At 45.6% G+C, this 17,248-nt stretch overlaps 1 protein-coding gene across 2 annotated transcripts in view; it reads right to left on the bottom strand.

Annotated features, from left to right (window-relative positions):
• Positions 1–7,304: 7,304 nt before the first annotated feature.
• Positions 7,305–17,248, bottom strand: part of TTLL11 (tubulin tyrosine ligase like 11) — a 34,118-nt gene continuing 24,174 nt past the window's right edge. Inside the window, exons 7-9 of one of the 2 annotated variants that reach the window (XM_014879980.2) lie at positions 11,692–11,919; positions 9,626–9,741; positions 7,305–7,739 (exon numbers count right to left, since the gene is read on the bottom strand). In XM_014879980.2, the coding sequence (XP_014735466.2) occupies positions 7,447–7,739; positions 9,626–9,741; positions 11,692–11,919 (637 nt within the window). In that variant the 3' untranslated portion in view covers positions 7,305–7,446. The remainder of the gene's footprint in view (positions 7,740–9,625; positions 9,742–11,691; positions 11,920–17,248) is intronic. The other variant, XM_088177371.1, reaches the window with a different exon arrangement.

Below are 17,248 nucleotides of genomic sequence, written 5' to 3'. Positions count from 1 at the left end.
GACCTCTGCCTCATTAACACCATCATAATTAGCTCCTCCGGGAGAGGTGGAAGACAGGCTGGCTACATCGAAATGAGTCGAGATGAGGGGAGCACCTGTGGCTGCTCCTGTGCTCAGCAGCGCTGGAGCCGGGCTGGGCGCTGGGCTCCGCCCCGCCGGGAAAAGCGTCCTGTTCCTGTCAGGAACTGCACCCCAGGGAGGGAAGGCAAAACCCACCCAGGCCAAAATCCTCTCTCAAGGCTCTGCCATTCCCTTCAACATTGTTGATTTTGAAGGTTGAGAGAAAGAAAAATGCAGCCCTGGAAACACAAAACACCTCAGAAAACGCTGCAAGGAGGGATTAGTCAAAACCACCTTGACTTGAATAAAACCTCCTTAGCGGCTGTTCGGCTTCATTAGAGCAGAGCTGAATTCTGAGCCGAAAGCACCCGGAATGTCTCCGTGCACTTGACAGCTCTCAGCATCTGCGGCTCCGCAGCGGCTCCAGCCGCTCCCAGCGGGCCCTGGCAGGCGGGCAGGGCTGGGAGAAGCGAGACTCGGAATTGCAGATCAGCAGCCAGAGCAGCCACGGGAATACGGGGCTGGGAGGCTGGGGAGCGCAGATGTGTTTGCTTGAGGTTTTTAATCTGGAGAGTCATTTAAGCACAAGACTCATCAGCAGTAATGATGTTCCAGTAATTGCACCCTTACAAGCACAGGGTTTGATCTGAGTTCAGTAAGTGAGAGTCACTGGCCCGTGAGCTGCTCCTGGTGCCAGGCAGCACTTAGTCCTGCACAGCCCAGTAAGCACCTCAGGCAAGGCTGAGGTGGTGCAGCCGTGCTCCCACTCCATTGTCCCGGCAAAGCCGAGCCCCACAGCAGCAGCTGGGAGATGTCAGAACTTGGCATCTTCAAAACAGGCAAACACAAGAACCCTGCCCATCACAACTGAGACAAAGCAGCAGCCACAGCAGTGGCCACTGACAACTGAGGAAGTGACAGCATTAAGCCAAAAGTTACCAAGCTAGGGCCTTTAGAGAAGAGCCTGTTAGTTTCAGTGGGAGGGAGGCAGGGAGGTGCACAGATGATGCTCATACCTAGGGAGGGAAGGGACAGGAACAGCTTGTGTGGGCTCCTCCAATAACAGCCTCTAATCTGCTCCTGACAAGCATCCTTCCCTCACAGCTTCCCAAGCCCTTCACAAGCAGTCAGCTCCCACTCCACTGCAGTGGGTGAACACCAGCATCCTTTTTTTTACAACAGGGGCGTGCAGTAGGAGCACAACTTTCCCAAGGCCTCCCAAAAGCCACAAAAGCCAAAGAGCTGATTTTCCTTCCCCCCCCCCCCCCCCACCTTCTGTGCGCAGCCATCCCACGCATGGCAGCCCAGGCTCCTGAGCAAACATCCTCTGGAGAAGTAATTCAAAGCCAGGCAGTAAACAAAGCTCCAAAGCCTTGGCCCCAGAGACAGGAGTGCAGCCGCTCCCAGCCAGAGAGTCAATAATGACAGGCGAGCAGAAAGGAAGGAGCTGGAAGAACAAGAGTCATTAGTGGAAACTTGTTGTTTGTGCTAATTAGATCATTATCTGGAAACTGCTATTGATGTTGCTATTTTAGCTCCTGCTGCTGCTCACAACTTTATTTTATCCAAGTCTATTGACTGCCCACACTCTTCTACATCCTGCAGCAAGGGCCAGCAGTGCCGCCCACAGCCAGGCCAGGATGGAGATGGTTTGTGTCCCGTGCCAGGCAGCACCTCCTTCCCCACCGCCACCTCAGCACCTGCAGTGTTCTGAGTCACTCAGGAAAAATGTTTCCCAGCTTGTTACAATGTGCCCTGTGCTATTATTGATCTTAGACAGACAGTGGATCGTGTTACTTGGTTATTAAGTAGAGTGACAGGAAGAGAGAGAAGGACTTGGACACGTGTAGGATTTCTGCCATTTCCCACCTGGCAGCCAGCACAGCCTCTCAACACATAAATAATATTGATGCAGGCCCCACACATGATCAGATTTCCCCACTGGTAGTAATTGAGGGAGCCATAATTGAATAACCTCAACCATTTGATTTTTGTGCTACATCATCAAGGAGTGAAGCCTGAATAACAGAACTCCCAAGCTGATTGACTTTGATTTATTACAGTCACTAACTACTCTTCCTCCTGGAAGCCACGGTCCCTCCTCACTCCCTGAGCCAGGAGAGCCGTGTGCTAGGGGACCTGGGCTGATGGGAGGATAAACATGAGGCTCAAGACTCAGAAAAAACACAAATCAGGGAGCTGGGTTTGCCTCCAAAACTCCTATTCTCCCTTCTCCTGTTTGTTCACCAGTGTATCTGAACCTGACCTGCAGAAGGGCTTTCATAACAGGCTTTCAATTTTGTCTTTTACTGCAATTTCATACCACTTTCACACTACACCTGCAGTAAATTCAGCAATGACACAAGTGAACTTCATTCTGCCATCAGAACTGCAGAAACCATTCGTGTTCCCCAGAGGCAGTTGAGGCAGATGGCAGGGGACAGGGTGTGGGGACACTGCCCCCTTGCCGGGCCATTCCTGAGCGCACGGATGTGCCACACGCTCCCTGGCACTCAGGGTGGTGACAGCAGGCAGGCTGTGCCCTCCCGCAGCACTCACTCCCGGTCCCCGACACCTGCTGCACCTGGGACAGCGGTGAGGAACGGGAATACCGGGAAGCGTCAGCAGCTGGCAGAGGTGTGAAGCCAGGCTGCCTTCAGCCATCCCGCCGGCGCTCCCTCGCTGAGCTCTGCTTAACACACTGCCGCTCCCCCCCGCTGCACTGCGAATGGAAACGCGCTCGAATAAATCACCTCTAAGTTAAGAGCAGCCATTAGCTATTAGCAAACACCGCAGGCCTGTGGGCCAGGGTAATTCAATGTGATATGCTTGGGCATGCAAGGTAATAGGTTCCAGCTGAATACCATGTGATACAATCTCTTCAATGGGAGGTTAAATGAGGCTGAGACAGAGACCAGATGGATTTATCTGGGTAGCGCTGATGATTTTTTTGTGTGTGTGCTTAAGGTGAAGTGAAGGTAAGTAAGGCAGAAATAATCTGAGAGAAAAGCACGAGCTGAGCTGCGTGCGGTTGGGGAAGGGATAGCGGGAGGCTCGGGACCTCATCCCGCTGGAACAAACCAAGCGAGCCCGAGGATGCTCTCAAGGTACTACAGATGGAAACAGACAGAGAAAAATAAATACTTTATCAATTTCCCCTTATGGAGGAACAACCAGAGGGCAGAGCAAGACAAGTCAAGCGTAGCTAGGCAGATGTAGACACCTCACTGCTGATATTTCAGCAGGAATTTGGAGCACAAACACCACCTCTCATCCACCCAGGCCACCTGCAGCGGGCAAAGGGACAGACCCGGTGTGCTCCCTCAGGCTGAGGTGTGCCAGCAGCGCCCGTCAGTGTGGCCAAAGGAGGGGCAGCTCCAGGAGCAGAGTCAGTACCTAAGAAAATCAAGTGCTCAGCTTGTGCTGGGAGCAGTTTGTTCTTGCTCAGGTGGACAGCACGGAGCTGCGGGGCCCCTGTGAGGTACAGCCAGGTGTCTGCAGACGGAGCAGGACCTCTGGGAAAGCAGAGGAAATCCTTCCCTGTGAGGGTGGGGAGGTGCTGGATCCTTGGAAGTGGCAAGGCTAGGCTGGAGGGGCTTGGAGCAGCCTGGGATAGCGGGAGGTGTCCTTGCCCATGACACGGGGTGTGATGAGAATCCCCAACACGGAGCTGTGCCCTGCAGCGCTCCCTGATCCAGAAGGTTCCAACCAACCTCCGCCATGCCAGAAATGGGAGGTAGAAAAAACACAAAGCACAACACGTACCAGCTCCTTCACACTCATATCCACGGGCCACTGACAGGGCTCAGTGCGGTGCAATGAAGGCAAACCCTGGACACTGCTATGGAAACGCCATAGTGTGCACTGACAACCCGCCGGGGCCCCTCGGCCCCGCCGCCAGGAAGGTTCTGGAAGCTCCCGGGATCCTCCCAGGGACATTTTCCTGTGCGGGGCTCTCCAGAAACCGCATGGAGCTCCATCAGGAGGATCTAAGCCAGCAGCCACCGCACAGTTCTCCTCCCTTAAACCGAAGGGCTGTGCGCTGGCCCTCGTCATCCTCCAACCCCAGCACCGCCCTGGGGACTCCCACATAAAGTAGTGCAGGAGCCACGCCCGGTCACCCCCAAATCCCCGCCCGACGAGCACCCAGCGCAAGGAGGAGCGTACCTACCCCGCCAGGCTCGGGCTGGAGCGGGACGAGGTCCCTCCTCAGCTCCTGGACTCCCAATTCCGTCCCGTCCCCGGCGCGGCCGCCGTGAGGGCACAGCCCGGCACCCGGAGAGCCCTGCCCGCTCCGGGGCACCCGCTGGGTACAGGTGCTCGGGGTCCCAGCTGCTCATTAACGAATTAGCGAACACCTGCCCCGCCCCGCCCTTCCTATTAAGGAAACGGCCGCAGGTGTGCGGCAGGTGACGGGATTAGTGCGGGGTCTGTCCAAGATTCCAGAACGTTCGGCAGGGACTGGCACAGAGCACAAGGAGTGTTCAATGCCCAGCCCAGATCGTGGTGACTTACCTGCGACAGCCTGATGCAGAGAAACAACACAAATGCAGCAAGGAATCACTGAGCGAGTCTGGGCACATCCAGGCTGCACACAAGCCTGCAGGGAAGAGGGGTGAAATTCTGGACTCGCCTCAAATTTTCGTTAGATGTTGTTTTATTCTGATTTCTATTTCTATTTCCAGACAGGAATACCAGATCCGGTGTGTCTGATAACAAGAAAGATTTCACTGGTATACAATATTCATATCTTATATGTCATAAATAGAATCATGAGTGCTGTGGTATTCTCTGAAGAGAATATATACAAAGTGCTGTTAAAAATCCAATGCATTTCCTGTATTGTTTCTTTAGCTAGAGAGGTACCTCAGGATTAACAGATTATCAGTGCATTAGCATTCATATCCTGGATAAAGTGTCTCTGGTCATTTGCATGGGCACAGACTAGTAACTTAAAGGCTCTATGAAATTGGATGATAAATAATATTCAGAGGAAATTGAATTAGACAGGAGGGAAGAGAAATGTGACTGCCATTAAATCTCTAAAGTACATTCCTGGTTTATTCCCTCCCCCCACTCCGAGAATAATACGGCATTCAATTTTCCAATTATATAAATACATGAACACTGGATTACTAGAGGCAGATAATTGAATATTTTGACTATTCTACAAGGGACCCTTCATATTTGAAGTGGGAGATGAAGAGGGCGTGCAGCATCAGCCTGTGGATGCATGAGGTATAAAAACCTCTATTAGATCCAGAGAGTATAAAGGTCTCCCATAGAGAGAGAGATCTTATCAGTGTTCAATATACAATAGTTAAATATCAGGGTAAGTTACACAATTGCAAAACCGGGATATTTTAGGCCACACATTGTACTCCTTCAAAGGTGCAAGGGAAGGCATTCGCAGTCACAGCATTTCAAATCCGACTCCTCTGTAACTCTGCCTTTACAGGACATCAATCATGAGATGAGAGGAACTGTAAGCTATTTTCCAGTAACACACTGCCAATCGCAAGACAAATGTCAGATGTCACAAAAGGAGAAGTAACCATTTTTCAACCTGTGAATGTCTTCAAATATATTACAATGAAAGTGTGAAAAAAAATGACCCTTTCAGCTTCATTTGTTCTGACAGGTGCCAGACTTTGGAGTTCTGCATTTTATCTTCATACTGCAATAATCTTTATGACATTTGAACAAGGCTGAGGGCAGTGGCATTAGTTAGTCTACAATTGTCCTCTTATGTACAACACATAAAATTTCAAAGAGTCTGGCCATTGAACTAAAAAAGATCATCTACTACTATTTTATTTGTGTTACAGAAAAAGATAAGGAGAAGGGATGCCCACATCTGAGATTAACACATGCTGGAGACTAGTTTTGTGTGGGCTCAGCCTGACTCCTGCATTGCATTGCCATGCTGCTATTGCTACTTAGGAAAAACACATGCTGCTTAAAACTGAAATCGGGAAAAAAACCTCTACAAGCATTCCCTGAAGTGAAAACTCACTCGATACCGTGTGTGCATTTAGTCCCTGACATGAAACAGGTGAGGTGTGTCCCCTTCAGTGACACAGCCACTGGAACATTTTGACACGGAGCTCAGGGAATGTTCTCCAACCCAAAGCTCAGTGCCCATCTTACAGCTTTGCCATTTCTGATAGCATGGAGGGCACTAAAACATTAGCCAAGTCATTAACATTAAAGAGTAGAACAAAGGAGGAAAATCAAGCTCAGATGTAGCCACTCATTGTAATAAACTGCAGACCACAAAGAATTTCACTCGACATCCCTGAAGTTCCAAGTTACTCCTGTCCTTCCAGCCAGTCTCACGTTCTGCTTAGCCCCCACAAGAAGTGTGTGATCATGGAAGTCACAGTTCATTTCCTGAAAAATAAGACCCCTCTGTACAACTCCAGCAGCACAGCCCAGTTTTGACACAACATCCTCAGATCTAATTTGTACAGTTACGCTGTTATTTAAGGGAAAAAAGAAGAATATGTGCAAAGACACAAAAAAGATCTGCTCTAGATGTTACTGCAGGTCTCAAAAGGACCTGTAAAAGCCAAAACATAAGCAAACCTAGAATACAGTTAGTTTAGGCTGAAGTCAGTGACAGGGTTGGTTCCACCAGAATTTAAGTGACCTCTCTTAGGCCTTTGTATAGCTTTCTGCAGAAGCATTGCTGAATCCCTGAAGACAAAACCACCACTTGATTCACCAATTTTACTTAAGAAAGTAAACCTTTTTCTGTTAATAAGTGTGAGCTTATTGGTTCTGTGGAAGCAAAAGGATAGAGTTTTAGTTCTTCTTTAAAAAACTAACAGTACTTGTCACGGCAAAGACATGTACAAAGAAGTAGAAGCCAAAATATTATTTCAGTGTTTTAAGACTGACTTTAAAAAATAAGTACACAGTCATTGACCAAATCTGTATTGATTCCAACATGTACAGTCCAAGCCATGGAAAGAAGAGTCAAGGGCTGAAGTCTGACCACAAGTGTAATTTCAGATTTCAGTTTTCCAGTCTGGTACTTGTGACTGCAGTTCCTTCCTTGGTTTCTGTGACATGTCCTGTGCACACAAAGCAATGTAATTCCTGTGACATGAGTGTGCCTCAATGAGTGCAGCCAATCCTGTGGTGTGGTCCTCTTCCACACACTCGGGATGAATGCAGTTTGTCACGAGATGTGCACCGTAAATCCCATAGACAGGTGTAGAAATAGTCATTGCCAGGGTCATTATTTGGAAACATGAGGTTGCAGCAGACTTTGTAAAAAGCATAAATAAAAAATACAGCTGAAATAAATAGTTGTCACTGTCAAATGAAGAGATTCCAGCGCCAGTCTCTCCTCCAGCAGTGCACGTACCTGGCTGGGGATTAACTCCCAGTTCTGTCCCGGCACATGAGTGCCCGTAGCTGTGATGGCTTCTGCAGTCTGAACACTTGGCGGCCGTGGGGCCGAGGGGAGCTGGGTGCGGTGGCCGTGGCTGGCAGGGCCCCCTGGCGCTCGCCCAGGCCACAGCCCCAGAGCAGGCGCTTGCCCTGCAGGTCAGCCAGGCGGCACTCGCACTGATTGACCAGCAACGCCACCTGCTCGTACAGCGGCCGTGCCTTGTATTTCTTCTGGGCCAGGCAGAAGAAGGCTTCCACAAAGGCTTGCAGACACATTCCTGAAAGGAAAAGGAGCTCACAGGACACTGGGATATTCTTTAGGGATAATACTATCTCTTGTTGTTTGTGGCAGCAAGGCCAAATGTGTGTGTGATGAGTGTGAACACAAACAATAGTGTTAGTTCAGATTTTTTCATTTAAATGGCAGCCATCTGGAATGCTCAGAAAGCAAAGAGATTGTCTGTCCTTCAAAGAGCAAAAGCCAAGGCTTTATTTGTGTCACACTCATTGGGTGTTTCAGGGCTGGGTAAGCCACCACGGGTTACAGATGGGTGACATCCTCTATCACTAAGGCAGCCTCTGGCTTTGCAGACCTCAGCCTGGAATCCAGAGGCAAAGTGGTACAGCAAGAACCCATTTTAGGATATCAAACCATTAAATTGATGTAGTATTAGCCTTGATTTCTGCTGCCAAAATTATTAGGTTGAAACCAAATGAGACACAGTAACATACTGAGCATCAAGGAAAACAATCCAGCTGGAGAAAAAAACAAGTTTATGTCGGCAGCTGAATGGAGTCTTTTCAACCCTGTATTTTTAGAGATGGATGTGACCCAAAAGTTCACACCAGTGTGTTATTTCAGTCTGTAGCACTATGAAGAAACCCCATTACCAAGTATCCCCTTAACAAGATGTGAGTTTATTTGAAGCACTACTTTCCTCCTGCACAGCCTGTACCAGGTACAAACCCTTTTGAAGGTGAAGAGGCCATTTTTTCCAGTCATACCCAGCAACTCCACAATAGTTGTTTCAACTGAATGAAAAACAAACAGCTGAAGAGTGCAGTGCCAAAAAATGTCTCTGCTATAATACAACTGCTCTGCCCCTTCCCACACAAAAGTCCCCTGCAGAAGCCCCATGCTGCAGGGGAACTCTTCAGCTGCTGTTCAGTCTCCTCTCACAAACAGCACATTACCAGAGCCAAAGGGAAGAGGAGCTGAGTATTAACACTAATTATTGTATTTAAAACCTTGAAGTAATACCTACTCAAATTCTTAATTAAGAAGCCAGACCCCAATTGGTTGTGTAGAATGCCACAAGCTCTCCCAGTTTGAACATACACTTAAGAAGATTATTTTAGGATGAGATATTGAAAGGTTTGGGGTTTTTAACTGAGTTGGCTTATTGATGCAGTAGGAAAGGCACCTTTTCAAAATATGACAATTACATTCTAAAGTATAATTTCTCTCAACCAAGGCTGCAGCTGGGGTCGTTTACGATCTTGGCTGTAAAACAGCTTGCAAAGGAATTGTTGAGTTATCTGAAAGCAGCAGCTGCCAGCTCAGTAAATTGTTTTATCAGTCACAGTGAGCTGCAGGCAGGGAAAGCACCTCTGGTAGCACACACACACTTTCCCCCCAGAAGTGACACTCATGTGAAGCATATTATGAAAAGAAGTTAGAAGCTGTTTTAGAACAACAGAATCATGCTTGTCTTGGTTACAGCTGGGAGTGGGCCAAACATAAAGCCAACAGAAACAGGTGGACAGTTTGTGTTTTAACACCTAAGAAGCATCTGGTTCATTGACACCATACACAAATCTCTTAATTTTTGAAAGCCTGAAGATTCAGTTGCTTGTCTGTTATTTTTCCTGGTGAAATTCTACCAGCCAACTACATAAGTAATTTATACCCACCTTGAAAAGCTAAATACAAATACTCAAATTTTATATAGCTGTGTAACTGAGGTGACCCTCATGTACCTAAAGTAATGCTACCCTGAAGGGCAACTCCCACTGCACTAACCAGGAGAATTGCTTGTGTATGTGCATGTCTCAGGTGTACATGGCTTTTTCCCATTTCTATCGAATGTTTAAAGTGTACCTGAGCAATTAAAATTGAAAAAAAAAGCCCAAAAGTCAGATTTCATAGTTTTTGAATACAAACCTGGGTTACCTGATTCCTTGTGGTCAATGCCCATGCTGTTCCACCTCCTTGTGATATCAATATATAGGATATCTACAGCAGCCATTGAAAAATTGCTGTTACTCAGTTTGCAGTTTCTGATAAAAAGAAACAAAATAAAGAAGAGATTCTCATTACATCCAAACTCCCAAGTTAGGAAAAATCCTGCAAGGACAACCTGCAGGAGAGAAGTTTACACATGTGATGTGTACAGACCTACTGTAACGTGCTCAGTCTAATAAATCACACACAGCAGAGAGCAAACAAACCAGCATTCATTAAGTGCTCCTATCTGAATGGAACAGGCTCAAACCCAGAATATTTCAATTAAAAATATGACCTGACTGTTACACAGAGCTTTCTCCCAGGGTATTACCAATACTCTGAGGCTGTAAGAGAATGGAATTAATTGGTCCACTGCAAAACCCACCACAAATCTGCACAGACTATCTGCACAAGGCAGAGTTTGCACAGAGAAATACCCTTTTATTTGTCTGACTGATCCTGTTTGGAAAGGGCTGGAGGAAGCTTTCAGGCACAGCCTGGCTTCCCCATGCCTGAACACTGACAGGATTTACCCTGGTGGTACTGAACCCTGAAAGCAGCTCTGGATGCAGCCTGGGCCGTGGGGATGTGGAGCTGGGACTTGGTGTGGTCTGAGTCCACAGTGCAGTATTGATCATGGATGGGAACATCCATGTGTCCAGGATTTCCAGATGTCTGGCAGCCTGGCTGCCACCACTGCATGTGCCAAAGAGCTGGCCAAAATTTCTCGCCAGAAAAGAAGCAAAAAATCCCCCAAAAAAACTCACTCCAAACTTGGATAATTGAAGCCAATCTCACTCTTTAGTAACCTCAACAGAGCTCCCTTAAAATAAGAGTAAGGCCTCACCTCAATAGCCCAAAAATTCCCAGGCAGCATCCAAGCAGGGACTAGAGACACAGTCACTGTTTCCTTTTAGCTACTTTTTTGGAATGAAGAAAACACTAAAGGAGAACAGATTTTGATGAGCCAGAATTTGGGTGGACAATCTTTGCAAGCACTTGCCCACACATGAAATCTCACTCGTGTACCATTTTATTCCTGAAAAGTGATACAACACACAAAACATGACCTCCCTTCTGAAATGAACAGCAGTGACAGCTCTTCAAAAAAGGGCCTTATAGCTGCTATAGAAGCTCTGGGAGAAAATAAACAAAAATATCTGCCAGTACTAAAAAGTTTAATTTAAGAAACTTCAAATGCTACTTCATTGAGATATGGCAATTTATCTGAATATTCTTAAAAGAAATGTTGGCATTTATTCTGTGTTCCTCTGACAAGTGCCAAAATAAGGCTGGATTAAACTACAAAAAATACAGAACTGGATGCAATCCGGTGCTGGTCTGTGGATAGAGCAGATGCCTTCAAACATTTTCTATATATCGTAATTTGTATAAACCAAGTCGTTTTATATTCATTCCTGAATGCTAAATGCATCTGCATAGAAACAGAATCTGTGTTTTAAGAGTACATCTGCTGCTGCTCATTTCTTTTGTCATAGTCAATGAAAGACAGAAAATGAGGTATTTGTACCATGACTAGAACAGATATAGCCATAAAAAACAATGAAAAAAACCCCTCCTAAATAAAAAGTATGTGGAAAAAATAAATTGAGTTCCTTGACATTGCAAGGTGCAATTTCACCATGCAAATCCTCCCTGCACGGTGCATCAGGAGCTGGCATTTGGGAATCCTTCCAGCGGCCTGGAGCAGCCAGCACTGCCCCCACAGCTGACAGAATCACATCAAGTGACCCAATTCCAGCTGTCACTTCCTCACAATGATATTTCCACCCTCTACTGGGAACGTGACATGTTGATGAAAACGGCCAATTCTATCTGCCCAAGTATCACAGATCTGCTGTCAAACAAAGACCCAGCTCCCTCCCAGACACAGACTCCTGGGCTTTCCAGGAGCTCGGAGTGATGAAACCGTATCTGTTTCAGAACAGAGCAGTGGCTGCAGGCCGGGAGGCATCACAAGGCCTGCAGGGGCCGGCTGTTACCTTATGAAGGTGCGGAATCCCGTTGGCCCCAGCTTGGTGGTCCCTTTGACCCCGAGGAAGCGGATGAAGAGCGCGGCCACCCTGTCCACGAGGCGCAGGTAGTTGAATTGCTTGGCGTACTTGGGGAACACCTGCTTGAGGCACAGCGAGGGCAGAGCAGCCTCGGGGCTGGGGGCAGCGTCCGGCACCTCCTGGCTCGGCCCCGGTGCCTGCTCCGAGCTCTGGCACCTACAGCACACAATCAAACAGGGGCTTGGCTTGGGAAGGAGCTCAGAGCTCAGCCCACCCAGCCCCTGCCACGGGGGACACATCCCACACACCGGGCACCAATAAATATTCGTCATGGTTTAAGGCAAATTTGGGATGAAACTTCTGAATGGGGTTTTTTCCAGGAAACAGATTCAAGCTGTTTCTCGCCTGACTGGTTCGGGGAAAAATATAAACCCCTGTTTATTTAACAGGCAAAATACTTTACAGCACAAAAAAATTAACAATAATATACAGCAAAACTTCTGGCTGCTCCGAAGAGATGACAGGTTCAGAAGAGGTTTGTTTTGTGGGTTGCAACCCATTTTACTCAGTCTGTTCTCAGTCCCTGCAGTGCTGGGAAATGCTGCAGCCCAGGCCAGGCCTCGTGGGCCACAGGTGTGAGCTCCTGCTGCTCCCCTGGGTTTTCAGTTCAGAGCAAGTTTGAACAATTTCAAGAAAAAGGAGTAAAAAACACAGTCCAGGGAACTTCTTTGCTTCAATTGGTTAGAAAAACTAACCAAAAAGCAAAAGAGAGCTCTCTCCCACTGTCCACTGCAGACAACACAGTCTGTGAGAAGGATGGGGGAGCGGGTGCAGTCTTTGATAACAAACTCTGCACCTCCTCTTCTTTGCCTCCTTTAATCTTGGAACCAGTCTTAAAGCTGCAGAACTCTAACACCAATAGAACAGACAACCTGGGGATACAAGCATCACAAAGCCACCCCAAGACACTGGCCTTCTAGGACTATTCCTGCAAAATGTTAAAATAATTATATTCTTTTGTATCCACACTTAAATGCATTGAGGTTGAATAATTATAAATGTGAGCACTGTTTTTATAAAAGCCTAACAAGTCTTTAAAAATAAATAACAGCCTTAGGTAGTGCTTCGATAATGTTCCTCTTTGCTGCAGATAGCAAAGTAGAAAAATAATGACAACTATTGGTAACTATGATAACTAATAATATAACTATGATAACTAATGACAACTATTTTTGTCATTAGTTAAGTAAAGCCTGAAGTTAGTTAGTTAGTTAGTTTTGCTCTTTCTCATGTAAGATGGGATGGTGGTGTCACTGCTGTTGAATACCTGCCAAAAGAGCAAGAGTATCTACAGCCAAGAAACAAGCACAGAGGCTTCTATTTTTAATTTTGAAAGGTCTGTTCATGAATTTAAAAATTCAAATCTTCAGCCAGTTGAACCAGACCCTGACCAAATGTGAAACCTTGTACTCAGAAGAGAGGAGGTTGTACTGTTTGTAACACAACTCTCATTTTAATGATGCCTGGAAGCCCCAAACCCTTTCTCATTCTAAATTCAACAGTGTTTTGGATTGTACATTATTCATTCATCATTAATGGTTTTAGTTAAAAAAAATACAAAGCTTTACTTTAAAAAGCACAAGTAAAGTTGAGGATATTTCATTTTTGATAGCAAACACTAAAGGGATTATTAAAGGGATCAGCTTCAGAGCCCTGAGTTCTGGCCCAGCACTCTCGGAGCGAGGCTGGAGCCTCGTCCATCCACCCGACCCCCTGAAACAGGGCTTGGGAATAACATCTCCCCCTCTGCAAACCTGCAGCTCCTTCACAAACCACACCTCCTCCCTGCTGAGCAGCACTCCCTGCCATTTCTGACACAGTACTTTAAAAGAGGTTTTTTTTTGCAGTCCTTCATTTATCAACCTCCACCCTCCACAGCAATGAGAAACGTCACGGAGAGAGCACCCAAACCAGAAGCAGTGCTCTGGACACATCCTCACTGCTGGGAGCCACACAAGACTCTGTCTCCCTGCCTGAGGGGGAATCGACACAAATTGTTAAAATAGCTCTGATTTGGTTTAGGGTAATAAAAGAAAAATCGTATATTGGTCAAAGACAAAATATTCTTGGATGCAATAAAGCAGAGGCTCTTAACTACCACATAGAATTTCCTGCTTCCCCTCCATTCTACAGAGAAAAGCCTACAGCTGTATTTGAGGTCATGGATAAAACTCAGAAGCAACATCCCATTTCAAACTTTTACTGAGAGAGCTCTTAAATCCATACTTCTTCATAGAAAAGTATTTTAAAATTAAAACCAGCAGGTTTTTTTGCATGCTACTGCATGTCCCATTCCTTTCCACTTATACATTGGGAAAGTCTGTAAAATATTTACATCAGAACAAGAAAACTTAATTTAGTCTTTATTGAAAAATGTTGTAGTTCCATTTGGTAAAAAAGAAAAAAAAAGAAAATATAGTTCTTAGTTTGATTTTGCAGGTTAGGACTTTTATAAAGTTTAATGATTTGTTTTCATTCTTTAGCTCCCCCACAAGATTTCCTTACTTCTCCTTTTTTAAAACACTAGAGCCCAATTAATATGACCATACAATTTGAATTACAGTGAAAGATATATTTTGCACTTCTAATAAAACTCAGATTTTCCAAAGCAAACCTGCACAAGTGCTTTCCTGTGTCTGCACCATGAATTGATCCACAGACCTGCCTATTCTGCACACTCACCTTCCCTGATTTACACGATATTCAGGGTGCAATTCTCCACTGCTACCACAGACCTCAATAAAAGTTTATTTTCTGTATTATTCCCCACCTCGGTGTGGTCTCAAAAAGACTAATTAAGACAAACTGCCTGGGTAGGTCCATACAGCCAAGTACAGTGCCTATAAATACAGAATTTTACAGTGATTGTGTATTTTCCAGGGAAAGGGTGAGGTTTTTTGCCTCAGCACTCAGACAAACTGCACTCCCTGCAATGCCCCATTTCGTGTTCTCTGGCATTTGGCTGCCATCTGCCAGTGCCACACCTTGAGGGGCTGAACTCCCCAAGGGTCACCCAGCCAAAGACCAGCATCAGCAGCTTCCTCAGAGCAGAGCAGAGAGAAAGAAAAAGGTGGAGAAAAAAAAAAAAAACAGCAGAGAGAAGGAGAGATGATGTCAAGAGTGCAGGAGGAAGAGCCATAAAGAGCAGAACTACAGCTCCAAATCCAGCAACAGTGAAAATGGGAGGGGGATTTTCATCTCCCTGTCTACCTTTAGCTCAGCAGTCAACTGGAAAATACAAAAGTCCTCATTTTTGTAATCTCACCTGTCACAGAATCATGGAATGGTTTGGGTTGGAAGGGACCTCAAAGCCCACCAGGTCCATGCATGGGCAGGGACATCTCCCACTGTCCCAGGCTGCTCCCAGCCCTGTCCAGGGACACTGCCAGGGATCCAGGGGCAGGCACAGCTGCTCTGGGCACCCTGTGCCAGGGCCTGGCCCTGCAAACCCCCCTGGACCCACTGAGGGGCTGTGGGGAAGGGAGGGGAGCTCCACACCTGCACAGAACCCTGCCCACGTTCCCTCCCTTAGCTCCTGTCCCACGGGATTCCCAACAGGCCAGGGGAGGAGAAGAAAGCTGAACCCCACTCTTTAAAGCTGCTCATTAGAATTAATTGTTTTGACTGACACAGCTGAGTCAGGCAAATGAATGAAAGGTCAAATATAAGGTAATGCTTCTGTTGCTACACAGAAAAAAAGCAAAGCTTCATTTACATACTAATGTCTGACCTCAATACATTAGTTTCTCTAATTCTGCAGCTTATGACAGATCACTCTTTAGAAATGATCAACTGTGGTGCAGCTTTAAAAAAAATTTAAATTTTAATAAAGCTTATGGAAATGACATCTAATACTACTTATCTTTTATACATGATTACTAATTTATTAATGTTTCCTCCATCTATGTTTTATTCCTTTCTTTCTGACCAGCCTTAATCTTTATGCAAATACAAGTTGCTAAGGGACAAACAAATTTGCAACTACTAATTAAAGGCTTCAAAATTTGCAGCATTTTTTACACTTGTATATAAAATTTAGCTGTCAAATTCAGAGTAAAATGGGGTAAGAATCACAACATTAATATGTCTAAGAATGCTTACTTGAGGTATTTTACATTTAGGGCATTGCTAGAAGTATAAATTAAGCAATTTCAGTATCAGCTTACAACTGCTTACCTAATAAAAGAAAATATTATGTTCTGGATTCTGAAGCTATAATTATTCCCTCAGCTGAGCCTCTATTCTCCAAGCAAAGACTATGTTAACATAGTTAAAAGCAGAGAATATTCTGCATGACAAATCTATCTATCCACCCATTTATCACCACAGACTATGGACCTCCCAAAGAACAGGTAAGTGTTTGCACCTGGAGCATGTAGGAAGGAAATACATTTGTGTGCTCATTCACAGAAATAAATAATTTAGGAAACTAAAGCCAAGCCAGAGCAGTGTCTCTGCATTATCAACCATTCATGAATTTGCTTTTATGAACTAATCCCATTACTTTTATTAACACAGACTTCCAGAGATGTCATAGCAAGCAGTTTCATGGTTTGCCTGCATGTTGTGTGAGTAATCAGCTTTTGTTTTGTTCTGGCCAATCGTGAGTGTCATTTAAAGAAAATGAATATTCATCCCCTCTTCACCCTCTGGCAAAGTAAAAAAACATCAGTAGCACAAGAATTTCCACCTTTCAAAATAATAATATAGTTGCACAAAAATAGAAGTATTAGAAGAATGTTAAACTCACAGAGTAAGATATTTTTGACATTATGTTAGAAAAATTATGGCTGTTACATAGAGTTTATCCAACATTTTGGAGAATGCTTTGAGGCAGGCAAAGCAACCCCAGTAAAGAGTCCATATTTCAAAGAGCAGAATCAATCAGATTAAACATAAGGATTGATAATCACCACGGTGTTGGCAGACAACAAAGTTCTGATCACACCAAATACATTTTGAAAACACAGCAGCTGTCCTGTCTCTGGGAAGCAGAAAACGCTGAAAGCAGAATTTCCATCTCTCTCTTGAGAGGGAAAAAAAACCCCAAACCTGTATCTCAGTTAAAGCAATAATTTGGGTAAATCACCTCACTTAGATTTTAAACTTCTCCTGCAGTTTCCAGGCCTGCCATGGTGTCCCTGTGGAAGGGTGAAAGACGTGCAGCACACTGCTCGTTTCGGCGAGTTGGCAAACACGTTTTAGGTGAATCCACGGGTAAAATATACTCCACAGCTTTGCCATTTGCTTAAGAAAACCAGAATAATTTATGAGGCAGTCGGAAAAGTGAAGCCCAAGCCCCTGCAGCCTGTCAGCAGCCGTCAGAGCAGCTCTCACCCGCAGCATCCCGGGCTCTCCGTTCTGTCCCTGGAGTGCTGTTTGTTTGCCACAGCCATCAGTCCCCTCTATGAGAAGGATGGTTCACTGCCTCTTCAGATTGATGGATTTATTATAAAAATAAACACTTCTCATTAAAGATTAAATA

Source organism: Sturnus vulgaris, chromosome 22 (genome assembly GCF_052056855.1).
Source record: "Sturnus vulgaris isolate bStuVul1 chromosome 22, bStuVul1.hap1, whole genome shotgun sequence".
NCBI classification, from domain to species: domain Eukaryota; kingdom Metazoa; phylum Chordata; class Aves; order Passeriformes; family Sturnidae; genus Sturnus; species Sturnus vulgaris.
Note: the sequence above shows the minus strand (reverse complement) of the source record. Positions and strands in the feature narration are given on the sequence as shown.